At 43.0% G+C, this 25,035-nt stretch overlaps 1 protein-coding gene across 2 annotated transcripts in view; it reads right to left on the bottom strand.

The window, feature by feature from the left end:
• The window catches only part of tle2b (TLE family member 2, transcriptional corepressor b), a 127,896-nt gene that overhangs the window by 98,220 nt on the left and 4,641 nt on the right, over positions 1-25,035 (bottom strand). For both annotated transcript variants that reach the window (XM_033621928.2, XM_033621927.2), the window contains exons 2-3: positions 10,065-10,162; positions 6,708-6,771 (exon numbers count right to left, since the gene is read on the bottom strand). In XM_033621928.2, the coding sequence (XP_033477819.1) occupies positions 6,708-6,771; positions 10,065-10,162 (162 nt within the window). The remainder of the gene's footprint in view (positions 1-6,707; positions 6,772-10,064; positions 10,163-25,035) is intronic.

A 25,035-nucleotide genomic window follows, 5' to 3' on the forward strand; every position in this document is an offset into this window, starting at 1 on the left:
CATCTCCCTACTTTCCAACCCCTCACCCTTGTATTTAAAGAGCTTAAAACTGATGAATAGTAAAGGCAGGAGCAGTGCAGCGTGGTGAGCAGAGCCCCAGCCTGTGGAAACAGGCCTCAGTGTGGATGACAGGCCTAACGAGCTAAATATAGCCTTCTGGGTTATCTCCTCTGTGGGCGCAGCGAGTCCGTTGTTGCTTCACATTATTTACGTGTCTGTGCGTGCACCCTCTCTCTCTTCCCCTCTCTATCTCTCTTTCTTTCATTTCACGCCCCCCCACACAAACACATCACTATCTCTTTCTCTTGCACTCTGCGTTCCATACTCCCTTTTCTCTCTCTCTCCATTTCATCCCTTCACAGCATCTTTTTTCACCCTCCATCTCTCCTCTCTGCAATTTTGTCCCCTGGTATCTCTCTTTCTCATTTCATCTCTCTCATTCCTTTTCAGCTTTTTTTCTACTCTTGCTCTCTTTCCCTCTGTATCTCTCTCCTGCCTCTATCACTCTCTCCCTCTCCTCTTTTATTCTCTTTATCTCTGCCTCCCTTTGTATCCTTCCCTCCCTCCCTCCCTCAGCAGCTCCCTGTTTTTTTTCTGTCTGACACTCTCTGAGCCTTTTTTTCTCTCAAGCTATCTTTCCCTTTGAGCCTCTCTTTCACTCCCCTCCCTCTCATTTTCTCTCCCTCTTTCCCCTCCCTCTTATTTCTGAGCCATGCCTATGAAGTAGCATAGCGCTGTGTTAGCCATGCACTACACCACAGTGAGCCCCAGTTTAAATAATCTAGCCTGGAGTGCTAACCGTCTGCTACGCTAACCTATATGGATGTGTCATCTGCACCTGCAGCTCCCTGACCTCCCACCATAGGGAACTGTTAAAGCTTAGGGCTCTATCTTTCACCCGGCACAAAGCAATGCACAGCGCAGCACCACTGTCATTGCTAGTTTCAGACTGACGCAGTTTTCATTGTCACAGCCCATGTTGTCTAAATAGTAAATGTACTGTACTCATCTGTGGGCCGAAGGGTGTGTAGGTGTTAAAATAAATGAGGTGTGATCAGGCACATTGTTGTATTGCTATTTTGAGGCGTCAGAAAGCAACTGCGCCATTGACCAACAAAATAACAAAAACCTGGTTTAAAGTTAACAGCACAGTATTTTCCTGCTATCTAAAGAGCTCTATTCAGGGACGCAGGGATGGGTTGATGGTACATGGGTGAAATAATGCCTCATTAATGAGAAAAGTATTCATTACTTCTCTAAAATGTGAACACAGCAGAGAGCAGAGCAGAGCTGCTGTCCGACTCCCCATTAAGAGAGATGCTGTGCACGAGGAGCAGCGTAACTTCATTGATTACTTCAGAAGCTAAAAGTTTAGTTCTGTTTCCTGTGTCAAGTTTATAACTGCATTTTTTTTAGTTTTGCAGCTTAAATGTCCCACAATATTTGCTACAGTGACAACACTGCTCTTAAGCCCCATTTCCACCAAACACTTTCAGTATGGTACCTTTGGAACCAACAGTAACCCTTCAGACATGGTACCTAGACCCTAGCGTTTCCACTGCAAACAGTACCCTTAAATGTGGGCGGGGTTGTTGTCACTCACTGCTCCGTCCAGCACTCACTGTATTTCCTCATTACCGGTGACACAGAGAAGTCTGCACCTTGTTTATCATCCACAGAACGAGGCTGCACGCCAACATTTTCAGAACAAGATAGAACAGGCTGCAGTGAGAGTCTCTCTCCATGGGATATTTAAAAATAGCAGGTTTGTGCATTTAGTCCTTCTCAGACAAGCTCAGGGGTTTAGTGTTGCTGGAGCCCACAGGAACTACGCTCCACTATGCTTTTTGTTTTTTCTCCTAGTGAAGAATAGAATTGAGCAGTTCATATAATCTGGTCAAAATTAATATCTATAAACACTTGAAGATCCACTCATTACTAGAAGAGTATGTCGTGTAAAACCTAAAGCAATGGTCAAAGTTGTCACAGTGAAATTGAAGGTGTGTTGATTGATTTGCGTCGCCAACTCATTCATTGAGTAGCATTACAAGTTAACGTTCCACCTTAAAAGTTGTCAGCAGTCAGCCCAGTGAATTAAGTTTTCTTCTCAGCCTACAGCTGCTGCAAGAGGCAGCAAAACATCCTTTCATTTTATAGTTACAGTCCACTAATAAAACCAGCCACAACTCAGCCCTGAGCAGAGTGACTGTCCACTACTGACCAATCAACAGACTGCAGTGTTCACAGCTCCACCTTTTAATAGCAGATCTGTGTGCTAGGTACCCCAACAGAGGGGGGACCAAAAATGGTGACCATATGGAATGGATCCACTGGTACCATTCACAACTTTTCACAGTGGAAACAGTAAAAAAGTACCAAACTGGACTGAACCGTCCCAGACTGCTCAGTGGAAACGGCTGTCCAGTTTGCCAAATCCACCATGTAAATAGCAGTCCGTCAGGCGCAGGCACACCTGGCTCTTTAGGTAAACAGCAGACGACACTCAGTCTGACTGAATTCATGTTACGCCCAAAACACAACTATGATTAATTAAGCGACCTAACACAACCCCTTTGCCCCATTCTGCCTTACTATGCAACCAGACAATGCACCGTTTACTGGCACAAGTGAAGCCATACACGCCCTTAATACACTTATGATCATGCACTGTTGAATGTTTAAACAAGGCCCTTCATGTTGAACTTACACATGACATATACAGCAGAAGATACACTTGTGCTATTTCTCCCCCTCCTTAGTTTACCAATGGTGCAGTGGTCACAAAGACCGTGACATTTAATATGCACTAAGTTTGATCAAATGTCATCCATTGCCCCCATCTAAGAAAGGACAGAGAACTGCGTCTACGCTGGCACGCCACCACTCCCATTATATAAGATTGGGTGGCGAGGATTTGCAATGAAGACGGTGGATGTTTGTCTGGGCTGCTTGTTCCACACAGTCATTCTGTTAACCACAGCTAAAATGGGGAGTGCCTGAGATTAGGGAAGTGGGTGTTTTTGAGGAGTCTGTGGTTTTAAGAGGTTTTTCTTTGTGTGTGTTCCCCCCTGTATCATATTGATGTGTGCATGTTTCTTCTTGTATTTCTTCACCACTTTGAAAAGCAGAGTGAGGATATTTTTATGAAGTGAGGTCAGTTTGACAAGTCCTTCTGCTTTCAAAGGACCAGTTGAGGGTTCGTGTTTGGGTAGTTCAGGATCCTAAACAAAACCACGACAAGTTTTTGGCTTTACAATTACATGGATTTGCTATTATGCAGTACATGATTTATTGAAAATTGTATTGTGTTTAAGAAACTGCCAGATAACACAATAACTTTGAAATGTAATGAAAAACATCTCTGGGTTAGGTTGAGGATGTGACAGTGAGATTATGGCCTAATTTAAGTGTGAGTAATTACCAACTAGTAACTTAAGATTTGCTTTTATTTTTTTGTGGCTTTTTGCCTTTATTAGAAAGGACAGCTAGAGAGTGAAAGAGGGAGAGAGAGGGGATGACATGCAGCAAAGGGCCGCAGATTGGAATCAAACCCACAGCAGCTGCTGCAAGGATAAAGCCTTTGTACATGGGATGCCTGCTCTACCAGGTGAGCAACTGGGTGCCTCTAACAAGTAACTTTTAATTGAGCTTATGTAATTTTTGCTGAACAGCAGCCATTTTAGTCGATTTGTATCTTACATGACATGGCACTTTCCTGTCATTTCTTGAGATTGTTTGGTCTTGGTGACGCTGTTTTACTTTTGTGATAAATCAAATGAAATGTTTATATTTTTCATGCAAAAAGGGTGTTTTGTTGCTGATGAATTCATTTTGCATTTTGCTCATAAGAGATACGATGAATGTCATAGTGCCCCTTTTCCACCGCAGGATCATTCACCCGGGATTTTGAACAACCTCTGCGCGTTTCCACCGAAATTACCCAGGTAAAAAACTTTCCCTCAACCCCAAACTTTCCCTGAAAAAAGTACCTAGTAGGGGAGTAGGACTTTTCAGATTACCCGGAATTCTTGAGGGGCGGGGCTGTGTGCTGAAGAACGCTGATCGCCAACACAAACAAATATGAACCTTTTCTGCTAAAGTGCTCAACGGCTATAAAAATAATCTGACCTCATATAACAAGATTGTTTTGATCTCACACCCTCTTGAGTGTAGCTGTTTGCTTTCATCACTTCCACTTTTTGTCTTGTGCCCTGAGCTGACCTGCAAATCGGAGTGATTTCACTCACCGTTGGGCTCCACCAGCTCTGACACCAAGTTAACATGTTGTCTGAAAACAGCAGAATAATGCCGACTAGTGCCAATGGTATTAGAGAGACTGCAATCACTAGGGCGACAGACTCTCAGCGACTGCCCGACATTGATCAGCGGCTGACCGTCAGCTTGGTGTGTCAGGGCCGAAACAGTTAACAGGTGTCCTCAGAGCGTACTTCTGTCAGAGTAACACACTGCTAATAAATATGTCCCGTAGATCTCAAGAGCTCACACTCAACACTGCACTCTTTGGGTCCTCAGCGATACACTTGCCAAGGCTGAGGTCCACTGGATCAACGGTTGTAGAGAATATGGAAGGACGGACAGACAGACAGGGACCCCTTCTATTTTAGTTAGCTCACGATTAGTTGGGGCCTGAGGAACGGAGACCTTCAATGGAAGGTCCTCATAAGAACAGAAAAACAAGGGTGTGTGTATATGTAAGTGTAGCTGACTCAATGTGTGTATGCTGTATCTCCTGTGTTTGTGTGTGTGTTTTATCTGTTTATCTTCTGCCTGTCTATCTGTGTGCTTCTATATCCATTTGTCTGTCTGCCAGTTTCCCTGTCTGCCTGCTTGCTTTCCTTTCTTACACTCAGTCTATTTGTCAGTCTATCTGCCTGTCTGTTTCTCCCTCTCTCTTTCTGTCTATCCATCTGTGTGTCTATCTAGCTTACGGCCCTGATCCTGCCTGCTCTCCCAGGTTTATGAAATGCGAGCAGCTTAGCAGATGGTGCATATCGTATTCTGGTCGGCTCTGTGTGGGTTTTGTACCACAGACGAAGGCTTACGATACATGTGAGCCTTTAGTCGCACAGACACACCGACGCAGAGGGAGCTCGGGCTGTTAGCGCATGAGAGGAAACAGAGAGAGGAAGAAGAGACAGAGACACAGACTGAGTCTGAAGGAGGAAAAAACTGGGAGAATGAGAGATGTGGAAAAGAGAAGATGTAGGTTTTAGAGAGAGGTATGAGTGAGAAAGATAAATAGTGTGCAAGAAACACAGAGAGAAAAACACATAATACTGGTTTAGTAATGATTTGTACAACCTGTGGAAAAATTTAAACTGTATTCCAGATATTCAAGATTATGTACCGCTGCAAATAAGGTGTTTTTCAAAGTAAATACTGATTACTTATTATTAGGGCTGCCCCCAACTACGAATTTTCCTAGTCGACCAATAGTCGTCATTAAGAGCCATTAGTCGACTACTCGTCCTCATGTTTACAATATCAATTTAATTATTTAATAACATTGTTAACCTCCGCTACATTACAGAGAAATACAAATTGTACTAATGAACCTTCATTAATATAGGCCTATATTTTATCTACAAGTGCACGTCACACACTGAGCGAGCCACCTGTTAATGACGTTGTTGGCAAAGCAGTAATGATTGTGCTAAGTGGCTAATGGGCATGTAGCTACTTCCATGTTTCAGATGATATGTCATGTTTGTAGTCGACCAGTGAAGATGAGTTTACCTATCACCTTGGGTTCGTCCTTCACCTTCTCAAAATGATCCCACACTTTGGATTTCCTGCCTGACATGTTATTAACTAGCTTGTGGAATAACCACAGAGATTAGAGGCCGTACACATGCCGAACAAGCATCGTACAGCCTATTTATCTGAAATCCTGAGTGCAGAGCTGATCTTCTTCCAGGAGCTGTTTATAAGGGTGGAGACCTATCATTCATGGGACAGATGTAAAGCTCTGGGTTGCCCTGCACTAACATGATCAACTTTTCTGTATTTATCAGAATGAACATTTATGGAAGTCGGGAAAGACATCTGTCAGCTGTGATTGGTTTGTAACCTGACCCCTGTCTGACTGTTGAGCGTGGCCTCTTCCTGTGTCTGTCCTTTCAAATTAAATTCCCACATGGTCCAGTCAGATAGGTTTTGATTTATTTTGATTTATTTTGACAAGGTGCAGCTCCTAATAGTGTTTCACGTTTGTTTTATTTATTTATTTATTTATTTTCTGCGACTAAGCAACCAATGAAATCTTGCAGACTAATGATCTTTCTGGTCGACTAAGGTTTGGTCGACTATCAGGGGGCAGCTCAAGTTATTAAAGTTATTAGTGATTAAAAACTTGTCATTAAGCCCCTGAATGTTAGGTGCTGTCATCTCAGCATAATTTAAATATTATAATCTGTTCGTGCATTCTGAAAATGTACAATACGTCATTTGCCAGAGACATGACAGAAAAAGAAATCTTGAGAGGATCAACAGAGAAGTGGAGCGACAAACAAAGCTTTTACTCCTGAATGACATAAACGCTAAACGACGTCAATCCAGCTAATCAAAAGCACAGATACAACTCCCCTGATTGTAATTCCTATATAGGAACCCATCAGACTCTTTTCAGAGCTTCTGAGTGGCCCAGTCAGACTAACAAATCACCAAACAGCTCTGATTGGACTCACCATGATGTAGTGCCTCTGCATCTCAGTCTTCTCACTGGCCAGCTTCTCACACTCCAGCTTCAGGCTGCACAAGGACGAAAAAGGACACACACGGATTAAATGATGTATTTGCATCCACTGAAATAAATTATAATTTCCACAGAATTTATTTATTGCAGAGGTCAGACAGAGTTTAAGGCTGTGTGAGGATACCAAAAAATTATTCTCAGCCACACAGTCGGGCTACCTATTACTGCTAAAAGTGGCACTGAAAAATATCACCTTCAATCGCCTGGGTCTTATTCACCACTGCAATTCATCACACCTCCATTTAAGGACAGTTTGACAAGTTCTTCTGTGTCCAGTCGGTTATATATGTCATATGTACATTGGTGAGTTTATGTTAGAGTAGTTTGTGCCTTTTTGTTCTGATCTGCTTTTTTCTTGCATCAAGTCCAAGTTGGTTTATTTCCAAATGTGTTTCAAATGCACTGCAGTGTTTCCCCTATAATTGGAAACCCTGCAAGGCCAAAAAAATAAAACCGTTTTTTTAATAGGCTCCCAAATATAAAGCCAAATATCCATTCATTCGAAAATCAATGATTTGCCGGAGGGAAGAGTCTTAACTGTGTTTTGCTTTCATTTATGGTCGTGCTAGGTTCTCTCCTCTCTGTTCTACCGAGGGCAGGGCTTCACCTGTCCACTCACAGAGCAGCAGAGCGTGAAGTGAACGTTACTCGAGTTGATGACAGCTCATTACATTGCATCCAATAAAAGTAAGTGCAAGAGGCTTAAGCTAATAATGGTGAGTAGCAAAAAACAGTTGTTTTGTCTAAGAATCTTGAAGGTTGTCATTGAGCCAAATTTTATATTTGTTAAGTGCTGTTGTTGTTAAGCCACCTTGCATGTGTATTAATGGAGTCAATTTAAACTTGACTTTAAACTTGTGAGTCAGAAATTTCAACTGGAATGCCCCCTGTAATCAGATTTCTGATTTGGAAAGTCTGAAGATTCTCACAAACTTAACCTTACAATCCAACATGGCTGCTCTGCCCATCAACGGTAGTCAAAGCTGTATAAGAATACTGTTTCTTGGCACTTACATTTTATTTGTGTCTCATTAAAACTGTTCATACACACAGTCCTGTCTGACTTCTATCTGCGGATGTATTGCTACAGTATTAGTATGCACAAAATACAGCGTGAAGCAGGGGTGTCAAACTCATTATAATTCATGAGCAACATACAGCCCACTTTAATCTTAGCCAATAAAACCATCACACAATAAACCTATAAGTAACAACAGCTCCAATATTTTCCTGTTTTTGAGTAAAGGATTACAAGTACATTCTGTAGACATTCATCCTTTTACAAAACAGATGAACAGCCTGAGATGTTTTAAGAAAAATAAGCGCGATATCAACAGTATGTCTCAGTTTTTCCACATTCAGTCAGTCTACTTCTCACTGTCATTACAGCTGCCAATTGACAATATTTTGCACAATGTTCAATAACTTTAAACATGGTCATAGTAAATATTCATTGATATATCAGAGAGCTGTGTTCTTGTCAGGGTGGAAAAGCCTCTGAAGCAGAATTATACATGAAGCAGGCAATGCATTTTTTAACTTGCTTCTGAAGCCTGGCACCTCTTAGTCTAGTCATCTAGTAGGGCTGGACTGGACCCTTTGGCGGGCTGGTTCTGGCCCGCTATGGCTATGTTTGACACCCCTGACATAAAGTGTTGTCAACAACTGGTATTGCTAACAACATCTTGGTTTTCCAACTTGTACTGAAATGCAGTCAACTCAGGTGTGACGTCATTCCCAGCCTCAACCTCCAACTTCTAAAATGGAATGCAGCCTTACAGCCCTAGTAACTGACTGGGTTAGCAAACCACCACCATCCACCACCACCCCAAAGCTCTCAACCTGGGAAACACTGCATTGCATTGGTCAATAATGGATGGCATGTGGAAAAAATATGCAGATGCAAGTATCTCAAAATAGTTTCTCAAGCAAGTCTTCATGATGGGTACATTATTAGTCTGAGTGGGCGGAAGTTCGCTGCATAGATCAGCTTCTCATTGGGCGGAACGAGCCACCCGCTGAAGTCCCGCCCTACCACCTCCGGTTGTGTAGCAGTTTTCAACCGTTTTCAACACGTCCTTTACTAACTTTTGCAGTGTTTGATCTTGCGGGGATGTAGCCATTTTTCTGCCATGGTTCGCGTCCTGTAGGCGATATTTTTGTGGGCGTGTTACACCAAAACCTGTTTCCCCCCGGCAATATTTTTGCAAGCGCACCGTTGCTGTGGCACCGCCCAGAACGATTGTGATTGGTTGAAAGAAATACAAGCAGCCAGGGCGTTTTTTTCTCCAATCTCAAAGTGAGAGTCGGTGCAGCCAGACCTTTCTTTTCTTGAGAAAGGTCTGGTGAGCGAGACTAGTACATTATTAACATGTAACAGTTCCAGACTGCTAAAACTGTCAAGCTCAGGTGGGACCGTTTGAGGTTTACCAGCCACTTTATCAGGCCAATGTTAAGAAAAGGTGAAGTGGAGATTGATATTACTGTATATAAGTCAGATGGTTTATTAATATGAAAAGCTACTGTGCCATGCTGGTAATTGTATTTGTGTCGTCTCATCCTGTAAAGATTAAAAGTGCACGAGTAGATATAAGTGACTGTTTGCCTCTTTGTGTGTGAGTGTATGTGAGTGTCTCACCGACAACCATCAGTAGTGTTAAAGTAGTGTTGCTGTATCGCAGCAGGCTGTTCAGCCTGCCCACTGAGGTGTGAGCAAGAGGCTGGGTGGTTTATTTTTCTTAGCCAAGGTCACTTCTGGTCAGCCATATGATAACGTGGCCACCAGTGACCTCCAGCTGGAGAAAATAAAAAGGACCGAACTACGAGTGATCCACAAGGTGTAAACAGCAATTAGTAGAAATAATGACTTTGGAGATAAGATAGGAATATATGTGTTAAAAATGTATTTATGTTGAAGGACAAACTGGAAATCGCTGCAATAAAAAGACATTTGAGCTACATTGATAAAGTTAATGAAGGTGAAAGACAAGATCCCTTATTGATTCCCCTAATTACTGCAAGTGTGTACCTATTACTGTGAAGGTGATGTATAGATTTGGGCAAAAACAATGAGTTAGAGATGAATGTGAAGCTTTGAGATGATTGAGACTGGATCAGTGTGATGAGCTGCAACTCACTATCAATATTTTGTACATTCAGTGTCGTAATAAAGATTAAAAGACGGCACTTGTGCGCTGTCATATGATCTTTACAGGTTCATATCGTTAAGAATTTGACACCCAGTTCCACTGAACTGAATAACAACATATGTGAAATATTGTGTCGATACCTGTGGTACTGCGCCTGGAGGAACTGGAATTCCTCCTTGATACGGTCCAGGGTTTCCAGGACTGTGAACTTGAAAGACTGGCCGGGTTGTAAGGGAACCTGCAGAGGAAAAGGGAAAAGAGAACGAAAGGATGAAAAACAGATACTGAAGCGTGTGTATGTGCGTGTGTGTGTGTATGTGTGTTTCCTCACAAGAAAAGAGATTGTATGCATTGTGCCTTTAATGTATTTGTGTAGGTTCATGTGCACCTGCATTAGCCATACATTTGAGTGTGTGTGCATGCAAGTACAAGCAAAAGTGTGTGTGTGTGTGTGTGTGTGTGTGTGTCAGGGAGCAAGGCAAGGGGAGAAAAAAGCCAAGATGAAAGTGAGAGGGAAGGTCACTTCCCCTTCCCACACATCATAAAGCCGTGTCCTCTCTCTCTCTGTTCTCCTCCTCCTCTAATGACTCTGCCTCCCTCCCTCCACTGCCCCCATCCTTTCTTCCTCTCCTCTCGCTCTCCCTCTCTTCCACATTAGCATCCTCTCCACTCTGCCAGGTTGCTAATGTATTCCAGCCTACAAAGAGCTGAGAAGGGAGGAAACGTCAAATGAATAACTTATAGGGAATCACGGCACCGTCTCTCACCTGCTAAAAGCTAAAGAAGGCCCAACAAAACAAGCACCTCCCTGGGGTACACCCCTTAACCACCACCACCAACACCACCACCAGCCCTCCGTGTCTGTCTAAAGTGCTTTCGACAGCCGCCCTCCTCCTCCTTCGAGAAGTTTTAGAGACAAGGGCATTGTTTTTGGAGGCTGTAGCTGTTTATGTTTGGGGATGGGGCTTAGTTTGCAGTCAGGGAAATCTAGAGTAAGCAGGAGAGTTTTTTTATTTTATTGACACTGTGGATTCTCAGAGGAGATCCAAGGTGGCTGTGGCTCAGGAGGTAGAGCAGGTTGTCCACTAATCGGAAGATCAGTAGATCGATCCCCGGCTCCTCCAGTCCACATGTCGAAGCATCCTTGGGCAAGATACTGAACTCCAAATGGCTCCCAATTGGCTGTGCAATCTGTGTGTAAATGTCTAAAAACTGAGAAGCTACCTTGTAGCCTCGGCCACCTGTGTGGGAATGAGTGAATGTGACTTGTAGTGTAAAAACACTTGGTGTGGTTAAAGACTAGAGATACGTATTGTATATGCATTTATGTATCTCCTAATTCGGACTGACTAATTTTCTCTCCACTGTGAGACCCCTGCTGTCAGTCTGGGGAGGACGCAGACTGCCAGGTGTCTCTGCCACTTCTTTTTAGCCACTTCTTATCACCTGTCAGTGATCAGGTTCACACTATCCCGCCAAGATCCAGCCTCCCTCTGACGCCTCTAGTGCAAAAAAAACAAGAGCCTTATTGACACAGGACTACAGTAGAAATACCAGGGGAACCCACGGGATTTGTTTAGAAATTGCCACCCACACATTTTTTGTTTTGTGCAGCACATTCGCACAAGATAAGCAAAGTCTGTGTGGTACTAAAGTTTACTGACATAATTCCCCTGATATGATGTCAAAGTCCTGCGTAACATTCACTTCCTGCGCAAAAACAGCAATGGCTGCTAAGAAGAAAAACAGGCTTAGGACACCCCACGTGCTGTGTGGGGTGGGTCTCCATGATGTGTAGCAAGATAAACCTCCTGAATTTGCACCCAAAACGTTGTCAAAACTTTCATGTAATTGCCAACAACGGCTCCATTAAGAAAGAGCCAAAAAAGGAAAAAAAGGTATGGAGTAACCAATAGATCTTGCAGAAACGCAAACAAACAATCTCAAACCAGGTGCCGATTTGCAGAGGACTCATGTTATGACAGGATCTCTGTGTTTTGTGAAAGCCCTAATCCCTCAGCAGTGGCCAAGCGATTCTGTTTCTGTGCCACCTGCACAACCTTTATCCATCTTTCCAGCCAAAACTACTGGAGCTGCCCCCTAAAAGTTGGAGATCAGTTGGAGAGTTGTCCTCTATCGACTGACTCTGACTCTATTCCTTCAAGTCGAGCAGTCTTTTTTTCTCTTCTTTCTGTCAGTTAGTGTGCAGTGTACTTCTGGGGACATTTCGGTCCCAAAATTTAGCTGCAGAGTGAGCGCTCCTTGTATTCATGCTGCTCTTTAAACAAGGCAGCTGCACAGTGGATGACAGGCTTTGCCCCGTCAGGCTCTGAAAAAAAACCTTTTTTAGCCTTCTGATTAGACGTGATGACTTAACGGCTCACAACAACTTGATATGACACATTCTCTGGCTTTTGTTTGGTATCTAAAAATTGTTACACATTTCCAATCCCTTGTTAGCTTGTTTACTATATTACATAAATGCATCTGTCGCACTCAAAACATCCTACTGATCCCTATGTTTTGCCTTAATCCCTCAGTGGTGACCAAGAGATTCTACCTTGGTGCCACCTGCATGACCTTCACCCATCTTTTCCCCCTGAAAGTTGGAGATGCAAATCATCAGCTGGAGACCCCTCAATCAACAGAACCTGCTTCAAGTCCAGCAGTCTTTTTTTTTCTGTCAGTCAGTGTGAAGGGTACTTCTGGGGACATTTCAGTCCTGAGATTTAGCTGCAGAGTGCTGCTCTTTAGAACACGTAGCTGCAGACACAGAGGCAGCTGCCCAGAGGATGAAAGGCTTGCCTTGTCAGGCTCAGAGAAAACCTTATTTTCAACCTTCTAATTAGACATGATGAATTCACAGCTCACAACAACCTAATATGAGACAGTCTCTGGCTTTTGTTTGATACCTAAAAAATGCTGCACATTTCCAATCTGTCATTAGCTTGTTTACCATATTACATAAATGTCACTGTCACACTGAAGGTCCCGCTGAAGCCTGTTCAAACTGTTGAAGTCTATATGGGAAAAAAAGGAACAAATAGACAAATATTCCCATTGATCAGCTATATCTGATTCAACATACATAATTCTGGATCAGTTAAAGCCCTAAAAAATAACTTGCTGATGCAGCAAGCAGAGATACCTGAGCTTATATAACCCTGTCCAGGTTTACTGGTGTTCTGTGGTCCTAAAATTAAGTTTCCTTTCACTGTGATTTGGCAAACAGCGAAGACTCAAATTGCAGGACAGGGAATGGATGTACTCGACTTTGCAGTCTTATAATACCTCTGATGATGCTGTCAATCTTCAATCCAACATCTAAAGTTACAAAACATATGGAGTGTGTCTTTTCACTTAGTAACCCAAGCCAACTATGAATCCATTTGTCCACCCATTGGTTCGCCTGCGCACGTATCTATCCATCCATCCAAAGTGAGCGGCACAGTGCAGCTGGGTGGCTATCGGCCTGCAGCTACGGCTAAAAGATTGGCGGTTTCAGTGGCGGGGCTTCATTAGTCTAGACAAGCACAATTCAATTAGATTTCAATTAGTCCGACGGTGGAGGTCAGGGACGCGGTGGGTTCCCCAGTAATTAATCCACGGAGCCGAGCTGAGCTGAGCTAAACTGAGCTGAGGCAGGCATAGCAGGGACATCTAGATGGCTGGATGGGCACAATACACACAAATCCATCAGGGTGTGTGTGCGTGTGTGTGGGCGGGAGAGGTGGAGGGGGTGGGTGGGATAGATGAGGATGGGGGGTGTCTGCCAACAGATCCCCACTGACCTTGATTCACACCACACACACTCAGTAGGGGAGGGGAGGACGGGGGGGGGGGGGGTAGATACTGATCTGGCACATGCAGATACAAACACACACGCCCACGTAGCCATGAAAAATACACACAAACAAGCAAACACACACTGCTGCACATGCAGATTACCACTTAGGCTACACACAAGCAATCAGGGAACACGCAAACCGACAGTGTGAGAGAGAGCAGGGATGGAGGGATGGATTGATGAGGGTTGGGAAAAAAGGCGGAAGAGAGATAGATACTCATCTGACAGAGAGAGGGATGGATGGACCGAGGGATGGAGGGAGTGATAGACTAGTCTGACATCTTTACAGAGGAGTGAAAGACCGAGCAGAGAGACAGATGATGAAAGACTGGCGTGGCTGCTGACTGAGAGAGATAGCCGGCCATTCATTCGTCTGACACCGAGGGGATGGGAAGAAGAAGAAGAGACAGAAAGAGGGAGAGAAAGAGTCGTGCTCTCTTCACTGTAGTCAACACAGCCTTGTCGCTCTACCCTGTGCACTGTCCACCCGTCTGTGGTAATACTGCTCCCACCATCTGCTGCCATGAACACACAGACACATACTCACGCGGATGCACACAGATAAAGTGCTGCTGGCGGGTTACATCAGCAGCACTAAGTCATATAACAAAGCCCATAGTCACAGATCAGGATTAGAAGATGAGATAAGAGGAGATCTGCGAGTGACAACCGTTGGTGTCAACATGGCGTCTTCTGTAGTGCGCCGCCGATGAGAGAGATTTGAATTTCTTTCATCTGTTGGACAAAAACTCCAAAACGTCTTTCTTTTGATTTGCCAATTGCACCTTTTTGAATGAGTTTCACGGAGCCAGGAGCGGTAAAACTTCTTATGACCGAGACGGAAATGAAAAATACAGAAAAAAAATCAGGTCCTCAGGCAAAAGGAGAAATATTCTCTCCTTGTGCTGAGCTCTGACTGTCAGGATAAAGAGACGAGCACTGAAAGCTGGTATCAAATTGGTTCATGCTTATTAGCAATAATAGGAGACTCTGTCCTGCTCAAGGACACTTCAGCAGGTAAAAATAAAAACACAGCTATATGTAAGGGGCAGGAACCACCACATGCCCCACAATATGATATTATCACGATATATTATTACAACTTAAAAGTTATTTGAGTATTTCGATAATATACACTCACTGACCACTTTATTAGGTAGACCTTGTCTGTACTGGGTTGGACCTCCATTTACCTTCAGAACTGCCTTTATTCTTCATGTCATAGATTCAACAAGGTGCTGGAAACATTCCTCAGAAATTTTGGTCCATATTGACATGATAGCATCACACAGTTGCTGCAGATTTGTCAGCTGCACATCCATGATGTGAATCTCCCGTTCCACCACATCCCAAAGGTGCTCTATTGGACTGAGATCTGGTGACTGTGGAGGCCATTGGAGTACAGTGAACTCATTGTCATGTTCAAGAAACCAGTTTGAGATGATCTGAGCTTTGTGACATGGTGCATTATCCTGCTGGAAGTAGCCATCAGAAGATGGGTACACTGTGGTCATAAAGGGATGGACACGGTCAGCAACAATACTCAGGTAGGCTGTGGTGTTTAAACCATGCTCAGTTGGTACTAAGGGGCTCAAAGTGTGCCAAGAAAATATCCCCCACACCATTACACCACCACCACCACCAGCAGCCTGAACCGTTGATACAAGGCAGGATGGATCCATGCTTTCATGTTGTTTATACCAAATTCTGACCCTACCATCTGAATGTGGCAGCAGAAATCCAGACTCATCAGACCAGGCAACGTTTTTGCAATCTTTTATTGTCCAGTTTTGGTGAGCCTGTGTGAACTGTAGCCTCAGTTTCCTGTTGTTAGCTGACAGGAGTGGCCCCTGGTGTGGTCTTCTGCTGCTGTAGCCCATCTGCTTCAAGGTTTGACGTGTTGTTGGCTCAGAGATGGTCTTCTGCAGACCTTGGTTGTAACCAGTGGTTATTTGAGTTACTGTTGCCTTTCTATCATCTTGAACCAGTCTGACCATTCTCCTCTGACCTCTGGCATCAACAAGCCATTTTCACCCAGAACTGCTGCTCACTGGATATTTTCTCTTTTTTGGACCATCCTCTGTAAACCCTAGAGATGGTTGTGTGTGAAAATCCCAGTAGATCAACAGTTCCTGAAATACTCAGACCAACAACCATGCCACATTCAAAGTCACTTAAATCCCCTTTCTTCCTCATTCTGATGCTCAGTTTTAACTTCAGCACGTTGTCTTCACCATGTCTACATGCCTAAATGCATTGAGTTGCTTCCATGTGATTGGCTGATTAGTTATTTGCTTTAACATGCAGTCGAATTAGTGTAACTAGTGGCTGGTGAGTGTATATTGAGATAAATTAAGATTTATAGACTTTTTTCAACTGCAAATTATGTTTCCAAGGGAAAACTTTGACAACATCTGTTTTTATCTAATAAGATGAGTGTTCAGTCTTTTTATTATTGGGCTAAAAGCAATTGATTTTATTATTCTAGTCGCCTAGCAAAAGGAACAAAACAAAACAAAAAAAATCGATTGTTAGTGTGTGTGTATGTGTGTGTTTATCGATACAATATTGCCATGCAAAATACTGCAGTGCTATTCTGTACTGATTTCCCCCCCACCCCTGTAGCTAAAAGTCATTTAAGGGGATAAATGTGCATCCGTCTGCAGTGTTTACAAAGATGGAGGCATCATCAAGTCATGCCGTATGTACACCAGAACTAACATTTGTTGTTGGAGTGTGTCTGTGTGTATCTGCTCTCTCCTGTATTGTGACAGATGGCAGCCCAGACTGTTAGGGGTCCAATAGTGCGTCACGAAGGGCCAAAAAACAGCCTACCGCCTGTGTTGTCATGTGTGTATATATTTGTGTGTGTGTGTGTGTGTGTGTGAGCGCCGTGGCAGCCAGCATAGGGGATCCTGAAACCCAAAACTGATCCGGTTAATCTAGGAGGAGGAGGTGGAGGAGGGTGGGGAAGGAAGGGTCACTTGCGCGCAAACAAACACACACACACATATATACACCATGTGGGACAGCAGTCAATCACAATTTGGTCGAGCTGGCACGGGCGAGCAGAGAATTAGGAGGGATTATCTATGGAGGGGAGGGAGGGAGGGAGGCGAGGGGAGGGGAGGAGTGGCGGGTGAAGCCCATCGCGCTGTATCACATAACAGGATGGAGGTGGGACCCAGTGGCTCTAACCATCACCTGTCTGTCAGTGTCTGTCTGCCTGTGTCTGTCTGTCTGTCACGAGTTTGATTGTACCACTTGATAGACTAGCAGTGTAAGTGATGTGATAACATGCAAACACATTGATATTATAAAGCATTATGATTAAATACTATTTCTTTTACACAGAGTTAAAACAATACAGCCAATGCCATCACCAAAGTCATTCAGTAACTGAGGGTAATTAGTGTTACAGGTCACAAATAGAGCCCAACTTACACTATATAATCACTTTATAATACTATATAATTACTATATTACTATACTATATAATATATAATATTCATTTTCCAACATAAAAGCTTAATTTTTTTTTTTTTACATTTTCATGAGGCTCCTTTTAAATCTGGTTATTGGAGAATTTACCGAGATATTTACTCAGTGAGATATTTTACAAGTCAGAAGTAAACTTGGCAGGACAACACTGCTTCTAAATTACCCCAAATAGATCTTTGGCATCTTGGCACCGAAATGTCTGTTTAATTATCAGCCAACATGCAAACAGTTGCCACTTTATTAGGCACACTTTGCTAAAACCAATGCAGTCTAATACAACAACTTACCTGTGTGAAGGTTATTTTGGTGAAACTGCAGCCTCCAATATATTTATATAGTTGATCTAACACCTCTAAAACACAGTTTGTTGTGTTTCTGCTATTTTTTCCCTCCCATTTATATCAATGAGGGAAGACTTAATGACAGAAACACCTCTATATGATGTGATATACAGGTACCAAAAACTACATCCTCTAAAGGCCCAGACACACCAAACTGGCATCAAGGAACTGAGTGGCGACAAAGGCTGACTGTTACGTTGCCTCACGTCCTAAGTAGCATGTATGTTCTGCATAAAAAATACTAGGGCCCGGTCAATGTCCTGCCTAAAAATAACTTGCCTATTCCAGATTTCTTACATAAGGTGAAATAGGTAACCTTGAGGGGTCACTTCCCTGACTCAGTCAGCACTAGAGCTTTAAGTATTGCCCAAAATAACCCAGTGCCAAGTAGTTTTAGGGTGCTTTCACACCTGCCCTGTTTGGTTCAGTTCAATCAAACTCAAGTTCATTTGTCCCCTAAGTGTGGTTCGTTTGGGCAGGTGTGAACACAGCAATCGCCCTTGGGTGTGCACCAAAACAACAAGACCGAGACCTTCTTGAAGAGGTGGTCTTGGTCTGGTTACAAACAAACTCTGGTGCGGTTCGTTTGTGGTGAGAACGTGTTCTGACCTCGATCTGAACCAACTGCAGTCACATGACACATTGTTTGGGTTAAACATGAGCATGTTACAGTCCTGGAGGATTATTAATGTGCACCTCCTCCTGTACTGCCTTAATATGCACATTCAGCACATCCAATGCATCAAAACATTGTTTTCTAGTTGGAGCCGCGCCTCGTTTTCAAACTGTATGGTTTGACTAAAATGAACAATGACAGCAATATAGTCCACGATGAGCAGCGCTAAAATCAACCTGCGTAGTTGTCCCTCCATTGTGACATTAGAAAGTGTCACATTTATCTCGCAAGTGTACTCTTCTTCAACGTTTTGTTTACTTCCTGGATTTTTCCTGCATGGAAATTCTGACCAATCAAAAGCAGCTTTCTCGTGTAAGGCATTTTATCTGGCCCGCTTGTAAATGCTGCCTTGAGAACACAAACCAACTCTAGGCAATTATGTAATTTTGAAGCAAAATTAGTCCCTGATTCAAACCAAAGCAAGACAACTCTAAGTCTGAAAGCACCCTTAAAACTTCTCCAATGAACCAATACCTGTATTCGATCTTTTTCTACCCATATCCAGAAAAAAAGGACCATTTTCATGGTTTTGCTTGCAGTCAATCACTGCAAGCATTCTTTAATCTAATACGACATGTAATTGGCCCACTACCACAGCTACTATGCACACAGTCTGTGGTGTGGTGAAGTCAAGCGCAGTGTATTTGACAGAGTTGGTGGTTAAGCGTGCCGAGATGCCATCAGAATATTCCACAGTATGGCTACACCACACGCCTGTGGCGTCTGGTGGCATTTTAAGCAACTAAATGCTTCCATTCACATGAGGGGTATCGAAAAAAGTAGAAAAAAGGTATCAAATGAGGTACTCTGTTAGTATTTCTTTAAGAGTACTGGTAATGATGCTGATATCATAACTTCTCTAAAGAATACCCAGCCCTAATCAGCACCTCAGAGTGATATTGCAACAGTCTTGCTGTTTGACTTCATGCAGTGTCTTGCATTACTTATTTTCAGTCACACTTCATTTTTCCCCACTCTGTCTGAATATTAGGTCAGTCTGATTCTATCTGTCTCTCTTCCTGTCTGTTTGTCCGTCACGTGGAAGTCTTCTGCTCAAGCAGCTGCGTGTCTTTCCACCACTGGCAATGGCTGCATGAGAGAGCTAGCAACTGTGAAACAGATGCAGGTCTGGGACTGATTGGGGGAGAAATTATTCTATCTGTCTGCTTGTCTTCTCCGTCTATCTGTTTAGCCCCTGGCGCACTCTCTACCAACACATGAGTATTCACATGGTATAAGCAGGCATGCCTATGCATGGATGCATTCATTCGAACAAAACACCCACAAACAAAACATTTTCTCTTTCTTGCGCCCTCTCTCATGCTGCTCCATCTCATTCCTCCCTCCCTTTTCTCTCCTTTTGTTCTTTACTTCTCCTTCTTAGCCCCTTTGTTCTTCCTTTTGCCTGTGTCTCTCTGAGACAAGCAGAGACACATTCAGATAGTGCATGAAATAATAATTGGCTGGTGAAATATTTAGGAAAAAGGCACATGAATAGATGAGAAATACGAAGTGTGGCAGAGGAATGTCAGTGCCCTTTGTGTACACGCCTGTGTGTGTGTGTGTTTGTGTCTGTTGAAGTGAGCAGCAAAGAACATAAGCAACAGCTCATTGGTTTGGACTGTGCGGATGAAAGACTGAAGAAGAGCTGCGGGGAATGTAACTTACATATCATCCATCTCTTTAAGACACCCTCACATCTCCCTCTTTCTTTCTGAGAGTTTTGTCTGCAGACCATTCAAAAGGTTTTGATAACTTAGAGCGAGCCACGCTGCCAGCATCCCAACAACAGAAGCTCAATTAGAGTTAGTGGCCCTCTTGTTCTGCTGAGAACCAATGAACATCTTTGCCACTCACTCATCCTGCCAGCTCGCCAGTCAGTCCTTCAGTTTGACAGTCAATTAAATTGGCAGCCAACCAGCCAGTGAACCAAAAGTCAGGCAGTCAGTCAGTCAATCAGAAAGCCAGTCAGCGCACTATTTAACCAGTCAGCAAGTTATCGAGTCAGTCATTCAGAGAGCTAGTCAGTCACCAGTCAGCCACTAAGACAGCGGTGGATTACAAATCAGGGAAAGACTGGCAGCCAAAAGAGTTTCTGGACTCCTTCCAAGCCTCGCTCTGATCGTTTCTTTTAATGACAAAGAAAAGAACACAGGATTTGAGGATAGAAAACGGCCCCCTTTTCTTTTTTCTTTTTTTTAATCAGAGTGCAGACTTAATCTGGGTGGCTGCTGATGTCTGACTAGAAGTTGTTGTGTGACTTTTTGCTTGTTCTGCAGGTCCTCTCACCACAGCTGTATTGTTGTTACTTGACTTTTTGCCATTTTACGGGGTTACCTTTGCGATGCCGAATGAAATTAAATGTAAACAAGACGAGGACAAAGGAAGGAGGGGAGAATGTCATCTGTTGGAGGTGACAGCAATCCGCTGCGCTGTTTACCGTACATGGCTTTCATTACAGCCACAAACGCTGGGGAAAAACAAACTGCCCGACACAGCTAGATGCCAAAAAACAAAAGGGGTCCAGTGTGCAAGAGAAAGCAAACACTGCCAAAAATCTGTATATAAGCAAGCGCTTACACAATTCAACACACACTAATAAGTAGTTTTGCATGTGACTGCAGCTACAAAATCTACTCACAAATTCAATCTCAAGCACACACATCGAAATCCAACTTTAAGACGCACACAAACACCCCTACAGTAGCTCTACCCTCATTAATGGAGCATATGTGATGTCTGTGGCCGCATATTTGGCAAAAGTTTGTTTACTTGGCCGTAAAAATAAAGTGTTACCCTACTGGTGGCCAAAGGAGAGCGAAGCCCTCCCCAACACACACACACACACGCACACACACACACACACACACACACACACACACACACACACACATGATTATACATTTTGGTTGCAACGATTTTCCAACAGTTACTGAGACTGCACCACACACACTGGCACACTTCTTATTTCTTCTGCAGCATTTCTTCTTCTCTTTATTCTTGTTATCCACTAACACGCGAGAACACACACACACTGCCTGTGATAATTCAGAGGATGTTTTATTGTCATGACTACGCCTCTTTTCCACACAGTTTTGTTTTGTATCACCATTTCCCTACAGTATACAGAGTACACCCCTGGTGTTTAACGCAAGGAAATACATCTCTTTAGGCATGAATACAAACACCACCTTGACATATAAGTTAAATTTTAATTGGGTTCCGCTGTTTATTCTTGTGGAATATGCACATGGAGCAGCATAGAGACAAAAACAGGACCAATACTTCATGGTGACAAATTAGTGAGGAGGTTAGCCTGTCGTGTGTGTGGCCATTTTTGCAAAATATTCGGGGTGGGTGAAATATTTGATTCTTTGATGCAGACAAGATGATTCAGCATCGATTAATAAAAGTCAACAATTGGTTTTCTAAATGTTTGTTAATAATATGATGTTGACAGAGGGACAGAGATGAAACTCAACCGTGAGGGCAGTGCAGCACCCAGACATGCTAGACTTAACTTGGAATTCATCTTCACAAAAGGCAGCGGTTGCAAGCATGTTTTAATTTAATGTCTAAATAATATTTGCAAGCTGAATGTGAAGTATATTGTGAATAATTTCTACACCGTAACCCAGAGACTAATGTTAACAGAGCAAAGCATGTATCAGCAATCAGTACAAAATGTTTACAGACAAGACAAGCAGACCAACACTTACTGCAGCATTAAACAACTTGAAACCTCTCTGTGGTGAAGAAAATAACTCTATGCTCAGTATGTTTCAACTCAAAAACCCTGCACCCAGCCTGCTCAGTGTCCTGGCTTTCCCCAGAGCTGACGGAGCAGCAGAGAAGCTGTTCTCCACTGCTGAAGATGTTCATAACAACACAGCTGAACACTCAGCCTCCCCCTTATTTTGTTACTCACCTACAGGCAGGAGACTGTAAGGAGCATTTGAATTAATTCATTCATTGTTTAATGTAGTTAATTTTTTTTTTTAATAAAAAGGCTGCAGACCATTTATTATTCAACAGTACATGAACTGCATACAATGTCCGGTGAAATATTACAGTAGGCTATGTAAACACTGGACAATATGCCGGCATAAATATCCCACAATAGGTTGGCATGAGCAACAGCAGGTGGACACAATCTGACTGACACCCCCTGGCTTAAAAGCAAAGGTTTGGCTTTTTGGATCTATCATCTGGATGCTTTAAAGTATCTTGGTCTCATGAAGATATAGACTTAACATGTTTTTTGGTCATTTGTCATTTGTCTCTGATTGGTTCCTGCCAATATACAGGTGAGGCCATACCTGTGTTGTATGTTTTGAAAGCCCTGACAAAAACCTGCAGTGGTCGAAACATGTTGGCTCTTTTGATGATTTAGCCACTACAATAAAGGCTTTTTAACATTTCCGTCCTCGTTTCTGGATTACCTTCCTGTCGATTCTGTTGTTTACCATTCACCGGGAGCTCCCGGCACAAGATTTTGATCCATGTTTGTATAGAGCAACCAGTCGTCCCTCCCTTTTGCTAAGGTATGGTATTTTGGCTTCTGCGAAGTTGAATGGAAAAGGGACCTGGACAAGAGCCACGCTGTATGCAGTAAATTAATCTGTTTATATAAGTGTGGGTCGTTAGAAAGAAGGCTACTTATGCTATGTTTTAAAACAAGCAAGTCGTCAGACAGTGAGAAAATTAAATCATGTATAGAAATCAAAAAATTCTGATGCATCGACAATTGTTTCATAATCAAATCCTTGCTCTCTGAATCGTAATCCAAACGAATCGTGAGGTGCTTGGAGATTCCCAACCCTATGAAATATTTTGTTAAAAGACGTATGATCTGCTATGCATTCACTCTATGTGTCACACAGCTTGCATGCTACCACTGTTGCCGCTAAACGGCACTGATGCCGCTAAACTTTTCATGTAGAAAAATGTGCAAATAGAGCTGTATTACATTCATCAGTCCATTACCTAATTGGTTTGTATCCTACTTCCTGTGGCACAGTGCGTACAGTCTGTCTTACATCTGCCACAAAGTCACATTTTTTCAACATGCTCGGGGCAAATCCCAGACCAAAAAGTTTCGTAAACACATCAGAGATCAGAGAGTCTCATTGGAATGAATGGACTTCCAGTTGACTCGCCTACATACACAGAGCTATGTAGAAAGAGGGGTTACACTTCCAGTGGATGATGTAATAATAACAGTCAGAGCAGATTAAATTATTACACCATCAGCAACTAAACAGGAGCCGAGTCCAACTTTCCCTCCCGTCCTCTTTCACACTTGCTCTGTCTCTTTTTAGCTCACACTTGCTGAATAAACTCTGTCTGATCATGATCCTCAAGACGACAGCCACCACAACTCCTAAGGCTGAGAAACAAATGTACACACACATACACACACACACAGAGTGACAGCTTTAAATGTATACTCACACAACGGCCAAACTTTAAAATAAAAATGCCGAGTGCTCCAACACAAACCTGGATGTTTGAGAGGAGGTGTGCTTGTGTAAGGGTGTTAGCGCTTAAATGAATATATGAGTAAAATGATGTAAAGGGTAGCAGTTATAGACGTCTTTCTTAACCATGAAAACACACAGTAAATCCTCTCCTTCTCTCACTGGGGTGTGGCAGCCAATCAAGGGCTTGTACATTCACAGCAACAGTCGAGGTCGGACTGGGACATTATTTATTGTTATTGTTGTTGGCACACAGCGCACACAAACCACCACCGCTCTCCTTTCCCCTTCCTCTCCCAGATCTAAACACACACTCACTTTAACGGCTGCACGCAACGCACGCACACACACACACACACACACACACACAAGCACTTTTACAGGAACACAAGGACAAATACAAACATGTACATATACACACACACAAAGACACACATGTACTTACACACAAAGACATTTAACACTTAAGGGCAGATGCACACATAAAACAAAACTGAACCTCACAGGAGTTGCACACACTGACACACACACACACACACACATTTACACAAACAACAAACACTGTTATTACAAAAATGTACACACGCACAAAGCACTGAAGAGACACAGACACATAAAAAGAAATCACACACATTAAACAAAAACACACCTCACACACACATTTGCAGAGTTCTGATAATGCTCGCCACAAAAATCCACTGGAACCAATTACAGTTCTGCTCGCCTCGCAAATCAGCCATCAGTTTTAACCTTTTCCTACCAGAGAGCGCGAAGAACAAAGTCTGACTTCTTCTCTGATAAAACATAAAGAAATAAATAAATAACGCAGCTTGAGCCGCCTTGAGACACCTTCCTTATCAACTCTGAGGGGACACAGAGGGGTTGAAAGGAGCGGCATTCAAGGCAGCTCTGTCCTCCCTGGCTGTCCGTCGCTGACAGGAAGTAGGCCGTGATGTCTGACTGACACCAACAAGGACACATCAAGGCTACTGAGTGAACAGAGTCGAGCCTGTTCATTGGGAAACACCTGAGTAACAGACGTGTAGCTGTGTATTAAAACAGTGATGTGGAAAAACTTGATGAATAATATAAAACTGTAACCTGAGGAGCCTCTGTTGTTCTTTCTTGAATATAAGTTTAATTACAACACAAATCTAATATCAGAGAAGCCCAAAGGAATACTTCACCCACAAAATGACCATTTGTATATCAATCACTCATCATTTGTTACCTTGAATTCCTGAGGGAAACTTGGTTTTCCTACAT

This window comes from Epinephelus lanceolatus, chromosome 6 (assembly GCF_041903045.1).
Source record: "Epinephelus lanceolatus isolate andai-2023 chromosome 6, ASM4190304v1, whole genome shotgun sequence".
In the NCBI taxonomy this organism is placed as follows: Eukaryota; Metazoa; Chordata; class Actinopteri; order Perciformes; family Serranidae; genus Epinephelus; species Epinephelus lanceolatus.